Below are 11,105 nucleotides of genomic sequence, written 5' to 3'. Positions count from 1 at the left end.
GAGAATAATATTCATGAAGTTAATGAGATATTCACTGACCTTGCTCAGATAGTTCATGCACAAGGTAATAATGTTTGGTGTACCCAAAATTATAGTCTGTTTGTGAGCTCGAACAAATCAATAGACAGACTGGTTGTTGTTGATGGTTGATCAATGATCATTGACAACATTTAGTCACTCATCTTCCAGGTACAGGAAGGTGGCTGCCACCACAGGATTGGTCCATAATGATGTGGGGTCTAGTAGGGTGGGGTGTGCTGGACAGACAGACTAGTTAGATAATGGTGTAAAATTGGACACCAATAATGCATGATTGTCTGATTATTATTGAATTAATTTAATGTTCATTAATATCTTTTATTTTTATTTTTTTTAATCCAATGTTTATGTTTGGGGTGTGTTGGACAGACAGACTAGTTAGATAATAGTGTGAAATTGGACACCAATAATGCATGATTGTCTGATTATTATTGAATTAATTTAAGTAATGTTCATTAATATCCTTTTTTTTAATCCTAGAATAACATCACAGTTATATGGTCTATTATTTTATTGCAGGTGAAACTGTGTCAACTATAGAGGACAACATTGAAACTGCCCATGAGAATGTGATAGCAGGAGAGAGCCAGCTAGCTAAGGCTGCCAAGTACAAGGCGGGCATGTACCCACTGATAGGGGCTGTGGCAGGCATTTGTGTTGGGGGTCCCATTGGGGCTCTGGCTGGGTTCAAAATGGGTAGTGTTGCTGCTGTAACCGGGACCATAATAGGTAAGAATAGGGTTTATTTGTAGAACATTTGAGTATTTGAGGCATGCACTTTCATACCGCTCCAAGTGTCACAAATCTTTTTTTTCCCCAGAGACCAAAAAACCTTCCACCTTGCACTTAGAATATTATGCCTTCTTGTTCATCAAGTTATAGTCCAAAATCTGGTAACTAGAGTGAAATATTCTATTCTAATCTAACTCCTGTTATTGATACAGATAAGGTGGATCTCCATATCGGCCATAATAAAAATACGCCTATCGTTTAAACATGAAAATCGAAATTTTCGATTAATCGATTTGATTGGTTTTTCCAGTCTGTCTCTTTACCTGACCCTGTACATGTATGACATCTGGAGTGAAACATCACACTAGCCATGTTTTTCTTGTGGAAGTTTTAGCATTACCAAAGATTGGTCTAATGTTTACCCTGCTAGCCCTAACTTGATAAAACACCTCGAAATGATATTTAACCTGCAAGTTATTGTTAGAGGACATTTGACAATCAGCTGATGAGCAAAAATGTTTGATAAAACTAGCTATAAGTCAGCCCTTTTCCCATTCTTTGAAAGAAAAATACGAAGCTCAATTTCAAATGGTAAAACTGGTTTTCTGCACTCAATTTTCTAATATTTGTTCTTTTTTTCCAATTGTTTGTTATCCGTATGAAAAGAGAGAGAGAGAGAGAGAAAAAGACAGTGAGAGAGAAAGACAGAGAGAGAGAAAGACAGAGAGAGAGAAAGACAGAGAGAGAGAGAGAGAGAGAGAAAAACTTCCACAAGATAAATATGGCTACTGATCCTCAAGAAATGTTTATTATTACTTTAGCTATTAGGCCCGTCGTCGCATATATCTCGCGACTTTAAGTTCTGGCAGGGTCGCTACTAAAAGTCGCGCGATGTATCTTCTAATGTGTGACGGGCTGACGGGCCTTACAGAACGCTCTATAAATATTAAGTGAACTACTTAGAGAGAGAAAGAGAGAGAGAGAGAGAGAGAGAGAGAGAGAGAGAGAGCCAGACAGACAGAGACAGAAAAAAAATACTTCCACAAGATAAATATGGCTACTGACCCTCAAGAAATGTTCAGTCTCGCGACTTTAAGTTCTGGCAGGGTCGCTACTAAAAGTCGCGCGATTTATCTTCTAATGTGTGACAGGCCTTGCAGAACGCTGTATAAATTAAATGAACTACTCATTGAGAAAAAGTGTTCATTGGCACTTAGTGCAATAAAGATCTGACCATAAAATTAGGTACGATAGGTGCATTTGGGAACTCGACTTTTTTTTTTTTTTTCAAGTTTTGTGTAGAGGCCCGTCGTCGCATATATCTCGCGACTTTAAGTTCTGGCAGGGTCGCTACTAAAAGTCGCGCGATGTATCTTCTAATGTGTGACGGACTGACGGGCCTTACAGAACGCTCTATAAATATTAAGTGAACTTCTCATTGGGAAAAAGTGTTCATTGGCACTTAGTGCAATAAAGATCTGACCATAAAATTAGGTACGATAGGTGCATTTGGGAACTCGACTTTTTTTTTCAAGTCTTGTGTAATGATGGTCTAGTCAGCCTAGTGGTATTCATTTTTATCTTAGGTAAGTATGTTTCTGTGGAAAGAAGGCTAAAGCTGTTAAGTAGCATTTTGTCATCGTCAGTCATAGTGACAGTCAAAATTAGAAAGAACAAAACGCTGCTCGACATTTCAATATCATTAAAAAATTCAACATTTCGGAGAAATGTTACCTACAGGTTTAGTCGTCTGTCAACAGATTTAAAAAAATCTCATTTTTACAGACCAAATAAGTGAGACTTTATTTTGGACACAAATGTGAAGTTTGAGTTAGTGTAAGTCGTCATGTTTTGTCACAGTCTAGTTCGAACAAAACGCTGCTCGACATTTCAATATCATTAAAAAATTCAACATTTCGGAGAAATGTTACCTACAGGTTTAGTCGTCTGTCAACACATTTAAAAAATCTCATTTTTACAGACCAAGTAAGTGAGACTTCATTTTGGACACAAATGTGAAGTTTGAGTTAGTGAAAGTCGTCGTGTTTTGTCACAAATAGCCTCACCAGTCTAGTTAGCTTGGTAGGGTAACGCGTCTGCCTTGTAAGCGCTAGGTCGCGGGTTCGATTTCCGCCCGGGGCCGATTTTAGATAATAAATGTTCGTTCTCGGATTGGCTGGCTTTCTCCTATCCTGCCTCCCTTCTCTCTTCGATTTCGAGACGATAAAACCTTAGCAATTACGGTTCTAGGTATCAAACCTTAAAAATAAAAAAAAAACTGCAACATTTGTGCCCAAATTTACGTCATCTCTTAAGTGGTCCATTATTCTTGTAGTTATTTTTATACCTACCTGTATTGTACCGAAGTTTCTACACTACATTGTCATATCAAAATATGTGTAGTGTGTATTCATGACCTAATATCAAAAGTGTGTATTCATTACTTACCTCTGCCTATTGAGCTTTATATTTTCACTTTCTATTACCATGTGTATGTGTAATAATACTAATAATATAATCAAGCAGTACGTATTATTTTCCTATGTAAAATGGATGACGTTTTTTTCTCCTTTGAAATAGAGTAATTTATTAGTAGTTCTGGTCTGACTGGGGGACTTTAAACAGGGAGGATACCAGGCTGAAATTTCCCTTGCTAAGGAAATAGCATGGAGTGCGAAGGGCATCCACTCGTAAATTTTTTGTAGCCAAAACCAAATGTCAGCCCGAGGCAATCACTAGCAAGGGCTGATTGAGAGAGAGGCTGACGAAAAACGCCGACTCCGTCTGAACACGGGAAAAGGCGAGATCCAAAGCACGTTCGCCCCAGGCGGGAATCGAACCCACGGCCTGGCAATTACAAACCAGACTCTCTATCTTCCAAGCTAACAAGGCTGAAAAAGGTAAAAGTGTAAATAAAAAACGCTCATATAAAATTTTTGACAGATTACGTATTTTTTATTTTAGTCAATCAAAAATAAATCAAACACTCAAACTAAAGTAATACTTGTCAACTTACGAAAATAATAAACATAGCATTTATCTTAAGGTTAGATTATTAATAGCTTTCATATACAGGGTGGCTAAGTTTACGTTAATAGCTCTCATTTACAGGATGGTACAAAAGAGTCGTCCGCTCTAATTTAGAGATAATTTTATCATTTGTAACGATTTCCTATAAATACTATAATACGATTTCCTATAAATCCTATCTCTCTTCGATTTCGGTACGATAAGGCGTTCCCTACGTCCCCCTTCGGGATTAAAGGTGAAACTTTGCCAGCCTAGTTTGCTTGGAGGGTAGCGCGTCTGCCTCGTAAGCGCTAGGCCGTGGGTTCGACTCCCGCCTGGGGAGGATTTTATCCTAAACAAATAAGGTTTGTTCTCGAAATGGCTAGCTTTCTCCTATCCTATCTCTCTTCGATTTCGGGACGATTAGGCGTTAGCCGTTACAGTTCCCTCTGTCAAACCTCTTGAAAATAATAATAAATAAACTCGTGTCCACCCTGAATATTGATTGATCACATACAAAGAATAGGTGACTAGACCACAACACAAAATATATTGGACAATAAAGCCATACGTGAAAGTTGAGTATGCTTTTCCACAAACAACTATGGAATAAATTCTAATGTACATGTTAAACTCACAATAACAACAACGAAAGCAGAAAAAAAAAGACAATATTTACAATATTACAGTAAAATATTAATAACTTCTGTGCCCGAGTATCACACTAGCCTTGCACACCGGAGGTCCCCGGGTTCGATTCCCCGTAGAGTCGAAGTCTTTTTCGGCTCTCCGCTTGGAATGCGCAGTGCATTCAGTCTCAGCTTCACCACAAATATTTAGATTACAATATAATTAAGTTGCTTTCAATGTACAATGTACATACTTACTTGGTATTCTTATACTTATCCTATACCTACTAATAATTAAATAATATCTTTATTTACATACAAATAAGGGACCATTAGGTACATAGATAGTTACATACCTAGCTGATTACTAAATAATGGTCAAATATTCAACACCCATCACACTTCTTTTAAAGAATAATTTTAACATTAGGTAGGTACATAATTATTAGGTACCTATCTTTTTTTTTTAGTGCTTTAACAATGGTTAAATCGTTATTATCTGATTTTAAAAAAGATGGAATGTCTTAAATGACAATGATGAAGTTTGAAAAGAGAAGGAACATTAAATGTATCCTTGGAATGGTAAAACAATATTGTTCTATTAAAATGACCTGAGGTAAATGAAACAATTTATCCTATGTATTCAACATAAGGAAAGTAAAGTGATCGACGAAATTTTCGATGGTATTTTTTTTAGGTTTTGTTCTATTCCACTAAATTTACAAAATTAAGAATATAAATGCTCTAGTCGAGTACCAATCACAATGCTAAAGGACAACCAAATGCTTGATTCTATAGAATAATATACATACTAGCGTTTAAAGAAAATGTCACTCTAAAAGCTTATAGCTCCCTTAGTCTAAGTGCCTCTAAAAAAGCGTCAAACTTTGTAAAAAAATTGACATTTTGAATTGCTCTATGGTTTCATCACTTCGCGAATAATATTACTAGACCCGAAACGTCCGAAAAATATAAGTTACTCCCACCTTTCACTCCATACAAACATACCTTACCTACGCTGAGAGGTAAAGGTAAAGAAAGCTTTGTCCCTATTAAGTAGTCTTATGGAACTACTCGAATGGAGTATCTCTATTCGATATCTGATGGAAGTAAAGCTCCATTTCACTTCCTGGGGAAGACACTCTCCATTCTAAGTACCCCGTGAAGGGTACAAGATCCATTCTACTTCGTGGGGAAAAAAAGTCCAGCCTAATGGGAGTAAAACTCCATTCTACTCCATGAGTGATAAAATTCCATTCTAATGGGAGTAAAACTCCATTCTACTCCATGAGTGATACAACTCCATTCTAATGGGAGTAAAGCTTTATTCTACTTACTCCGTGATGTGTTAAGCTCTCTCCAGTCTACTCTTGGGTAGAATTAAGCTCCATTCTACTCTACGAGGGAGTATAACTCCATTCTATTTACTCCCTGAGGGAAGTAAAGCTCTATTCTACTTACTCCCTGAGGGGAGTAAAGCTCCATTCTACTTACTCCCTGAGGGTAGTGAAGCTCCATTCTACTCCATGAGAGGTAAAACTCCATTCTATTTACTCCCTGAGGGGAGTGAAGCTCCATTCTACTCCATGAGAGGTAAAACTCCGTTCTATTTACTCCCTGAGGGGACTTACCTCTGTTTCATCCTCGCTATTCTCATCACTACTAGTCAGTAGGAACCTCGCTGAGTTCTCTTCCAATAGGAGTGGCTTCATGCTGTTTCATTATAACTTACCTCTGTTTCATCCTCGCTATTCTCATCACTACTAGTCAGTAGGAACCTCGCTGAGTTCTCTTCCAATAGGAGTGGCTTCATGCTGTTTCATTATAACTTACCTCTGTTTCATCCTCGCTATTCTCATCACTACTAGTCAGTAGGAACCTCGCTGAGTTCTCTTCCAATAGGAGTGGCTTCATGCTGTTTCATTATAACTTACCTCTGTTTCATCCTCGCTATTCTCATCACTACTAGTCAGTAGGAACCTCGCTGAGTTCTCTTCCAATAGGAGTGGCTTCATGCTGTTTCATTATAACTTACCTCTGTTTCATCCTCGCTATTCTCATCACTACTAGTCAGTAGGAACCTCGCTGAGTTCTCTTCCAATAGGAGTGGCTTCATGCTGTTTCATTATAACTTACCTCTGTTTCATCCTCGCTATTCTCATCACTACTAGTCAGTAGGAACCTCGCTGAGTTCTCTTCCAATAGGAGTGGCTTCATGCTGTTTCATTATAACTTACCTCTGTTTCATCCTCGCTATTCTCATCACTACTAGTCAGTAGGAACCTCGCTGAGTTCTCTTCCAATAGGAGTGGCTTCATGCTGTTTCATTATAACTTACCTCTGTTTCATCCTCGCTATTCTCATCACTACTAGTCAGTAGGAACCTCGCTGAGTTCTCTTCCAATAGGAGTGGCTTCATGCTGTTTCATTATAACTTACCTCTGTTTCATCCTCGCTATTCTCATCACTACTAGTCAGTAGGAACCTCGCTGAGTTCTCTTCCAATAGGAGTGGCTTCATGCTGTTTCATTATAACTTACCTCTGTTTCATCCTCGCTATTCTCATCACTACTAGTCAGTAGGAACCTCGCTGAGTTCTCTTCCAATAGGAGTGGCTTCATGCTGTTTCATTATAACTTACCTCTGTTTCATCCTCGCTATTCTCATCACTACTAGTCAGTAGGAACCTCGCTGAGTTCTCTTCCAATAGGAGTGGCTTCATGCTGTTTCATTATAACTTACCTCTGTTTCATCCTCGCTATTCTCATCACTACTAGTCAGTAGGAACCTCGCTGAGTTCTCTTCCAATAGGAGTGGCTTCATGCTGTTTCATTATAACTTACCTCTGTTTCATCCTCGCTATTCTCATCACTACTAGTCAGTAGGAACCTCGCTGAGTTCTCTTCCAATAGGAGTGGCTTCATGCTGTTTCATTATAACTTACCTCTGTTTCATCCTCGCTATTCTCATCACTACTAGTCAGTAGGAACCTCGCTGAGTTCTCTTCCAATAGGAGTGGCTTCATGCTGTTTCATTATAACTTACCTCTGTTTCATCCTCGCTATTCTCATCACTACTAGTCAGTAGGAACCTCGCTGAGTTCTCTTCCAATAGGAGTGGCTTCATGCTGTTTCATTATAACTTACCTCTGTTTCATCCTCGCTATTCTCATCACTACTAGTCAGTAGGAACCTCGCTGAGTTCTCTTCCAATAGGAGTGGCTTCATGCTGTTTCATTATAACTTACCTCTGTTTCATCCTCGCTATTCTCATCACTACTAGTCAGTAGGAACCTCGCTGAGTTCTCTTCCAATAGGAGTGGCTTCATGCTGTCGCCCCCACCACCCTGGTTGAGTTGTCTATACTGACGGTACGACTTGTGTAGCACGTGACAGACCACGCCTGTCAAACAGATGACCAGTCCGGCCAGGTTGATCGGAGTGATGGCCTTGTTCTCCGTCTCCACGGCTAGCACTAGAGTGGAGATTTCCTGCAAAGGGAAAGGAAAAATTAAAATATTTAATAAGTTAAAAATTATACTTTTGTTTGACAGGGATTTTTCCTTCAGAATATCTAAAATACGTGAGTTTACCAAGTTTCAAGGGACTCAAAAGTTAGCTGAAATATTTGACTCATATGTATGTACATCGTAGTCACCCTAGGGCTGATTGAAAGGCTTACAAAAAACGCCGACCCGGGAAAAGGCGAAGAAGTATCAAATCAAATCATGAATCATTTGTGTGTGTGTTTTTTTTTTTTTCCACAGTTTTTGACCTTAGCAGGGAATGCCCCACCATGGCCACATCTTTATTTGTGGTAAAGCAAAGAGTCTTTTCACAACTTTTGTGGGTACCACAGCATTCCGCCACTGGTCGCTACTCAATTGTCCTCAAGAGGCTGACTGCACCCCGAACTCCAAGCAGAGTCGAAAAAACTTCGACCCCGCCCGGAATCGAACCCGGGAACTGTGTAAAAGTTTATGACCTTGACTCACCTTGACTATCCCCACTATGGATAGGGTAAGACTTGACGTCTGGGACACCACCATGAACTCAGCAAACTCCATGGAAGAAGCAAGTATAGCGCCCTCCAGTAGACCTAGTGTGAACTTGTGAGATAGGTACGGGTTCTCTACTAGGCTGGATATCACAAGGGGACCTGATGAGAGGGTTAATCAGAATTAATTTACCTTACCATTCATAAAAAAAACTACTACTGTAGTACTACAGTTCACTACGTTGCAAATGTGAGGAGTAGCCTGTCGCCGAACGGGTGATTAACAACCATTACTAAAAACCTTAGCAGTTGACATTAAACCCCTTGAGAAGAAAAAGAGAGACAAAAAAAATAATCTTACCTTCAAACAGAATAGCGAAGGGTAGGATGGACACAATCATCCAGGGTTGGACATGGTACACCATATCTATAGGACTGTTCATGTTGAGATCAGAACGTTGCATGACAAACTGCGCTAGAGTCCATCTCAATCCACTGTGGCGAGAGAACAAAGAGAGAATGAAACATTAGAATGACTGGGGGGACGTTGAACAGGGAGTAGACCAGCTTAGTAAGGCTGGGGGACTTTCAACAGGGAGTATACCAGCCTGAATTTCCCTTGAAAGGTTGAGTGCGGTTGGTTTTTAGTTTGGTTGGTTGAAAGTTTTTTGAACAAGGAAGGTTGAGTGCAAAGGGCAGCCCAAAGCAATCACACTAGGGCTGATTGAGAGGCTGACGAAAAACGCTGACGCCGAAATCGACGAAAAACGTACACGGGAAAAGGCGAAGAAAAAGAAGATTAATAATGCCTTGTGAGCACCCGCGGGTTCGATTCCCGACCAGTGCAAACTTTATCCTAAATAGAAAAGGTTCGTTCTCGGCTAGCTTCCTCATTTCTTGGATTTCGGGACAATGAGACCTTTGTTGTTAGGGTTCCCTCTATCAAACTTCTCCAGGGAGGGGAAAAACATTACTTGTACTGAACTGTACCTTGAGAAAGAAGCCAGCAATACAAGACTGAATCCCAGCCAGTTGAATGCTGTAGCCTTGTATGTGAACATGACTAGACCTCCAGAGATCATGCATACCACCACAAACACAAACCAAGACTGAAAACAAAAGTACAAAAATAGTTTAGTTAACTTGGAAGGTAGTGTACCTTGTAATCTCTAGGTCGTAAGGATCTTCTCTGAATAGCTGGAAAATTTCTCATTCTTGTCTTCCTCTCTCTCTTCAATTTTGAGACAATAAGACCTCAGTTAGGTTAAACTAAAAAAAAAAGAATTTTTAACTGAGCTAAGCATACTTAAACCTGTATTAAAAGTAAATTAGGAACTTACTTTTTTCTCCAGTTGAAACACAAGTGAAAATATGAGGATAAACACAACAGATGTAGACTTAGTCATGGTATACCTGCAAAACAAGGATGAAAAATAAATTTAGAAAGGGTAGGTACCTACCTTTTTTTTTATATATATAGAACATTTAAATTATTCCACACAGTACAAAATTATTAATGAAGGCCTGCTCACACCATTAAGTAAACTAAAACATCAACCTCAGACCATAAACTATTTTTACTTTCCTTATTTATTGGATTTAAATCAGGTGGCTTAAAATAGATTTTGTAAGAACTTACACTAGGTAATGGTAAAACTGTTTTATCACTTTTTTAATGAAAAATTGAAGATATTGGACTATAAATAGAAACTACTCATCAGATTACTCACAGGGACACAGCAATCGACCGCAGCCCCCACTGTGAGAAACCCACATCTAGGCCTGGCGCAATCCCAGTGGGTGCAATCTTGTGACCTAACTCCGCCTTAAGAGGGTGACAGCCATTTTAGAGAGGCTGTTCCTGGAGGAAAGGCCGTAGTATCAGAAGAAAGGTTATACATCCATGTGGGATTTTAACTTTTTTATTACCACACGGTTACGTAAAATTTTGAAATTTAAGAGTTTTAAGTATTAGATAAGAATTCCATTCCATAATGAAAGGACTCGTGTTTTCCCCCATGTAAAGGTTCATCCGTTTATTACTCTCACCTTTGTGGATAGCCTGCGCCGTGCCGGCCCCGGGCACACTTGTGACAATCCTGGGATAGTCGATTACAATAAGTGGTGAGTATTGATAAAAATAATGGATGAATCGCAGACAGACGTCCTTGCCTACCGACGATCTCCAACAGGAGGCATTAAGGCTTCTCGTCCCTGTTGCAGAAGACGTGATGGCTACCCACACATCACAAAAGCAGTAGTACAAGGTAACACAAACGAACAATGAAAGACAAACAGGTAACCTAACTGTAAGATGGGTCTTAACCAAGTAATCTGCATTCATACCTTTGATGGTACATTTGAACTTTAAATTTTTTTTTCTTTGTGTGAAAACAACAACTAATAGGTATTACCTGGAGATAAAAAATTCTCGTTTACTTAAGGTACGAACTATTACGGTTACTCCTGATCAGAAGAGTGATAAACAATGTTATAAAATTTCGTAAAAAAAGATTTGAAACACTTCGAAAATACTAGAACCGGAGACTAAAAGTCTCCACATGTGGTTATGGGTGAGAGGTAACAACACACAGTGACGAACGCAAAGGTTAAGGAACAACTCGGGAGTATACGGCATTTCAGAATGCTCGACCATATGGGTGGGTCTTCGCTCACGAAGATACAACCGTGTTTAGTTGA

At 39.2% G+C, this 11,105-nt stretch overlaps 2 protein-coding genes across 2 annotated transcripts; one reads left to right on the top strand and one right to left on the bottom strand.

Moving 5' to 3' along the window:
* On the top strand, positions 1–815 carry LOC103521454 (syntaxin-17; the record flags this gene model as incomplete). The annotated part of the gene is given in 2 exon segments (XM_026832137.1): positions 1–64; positions 559–815. Coding segments are annotated over 2 exon segments (297 nt in total), but the record flags the coding sequence as incomplete, so codon positions are not given.
* Positions 816–6,044: 5,229 nt separating this feature from the next.
* LOC103521453 (solute carrier family 35 member C2-like) lies at positions 6,045–10,604 on the bottom strand. The gene is made up of 8 exons (XM_008486565.2): positions 10,582–10,604; positions 10,455–10,504; positions 10,136–10,220; positions 9,746–9,818; positions 9,396–9,514; positions 8,767–8,900; positions 8,404–8,567; positions 6,045–7,899 (listed from the first exon to the last, which is right to left on the bottom strand). The coding sequence occupies exons 1-8, from the start codon at positions 10,602–10,604 to the stop codon at positions 7,633–7,635; spliced, it is 915 nt and encodes a 304-aa protein (XP_008484787.1). The 3' UTR covers positions 6,045–7,632.
* Positions 10,605–11,105: the final 501 nt, after the last annotated feature.

This window comes from Diaphorina citri, unplaced genomic scaffold (assembly GCF_000475195.1).
Source record: "Diaphorina citri unplaced genomic scaffold, Diaci psyllid genome assembly version 1.1 scaffold5269, whole genome shotgun sequence".
NCBI classification, from domain to species: Eukaryota; Metazoa; Arthropoda; class Insecta; order Hemiptera; family Psyllidae; genus Diaphorina; species Diaphorina citri.
The sequence above is the reverse complement of the archived record's forward strand: the minus strand, read 5'-3'. Positions and strand labels throughout refer to the sequence as shown.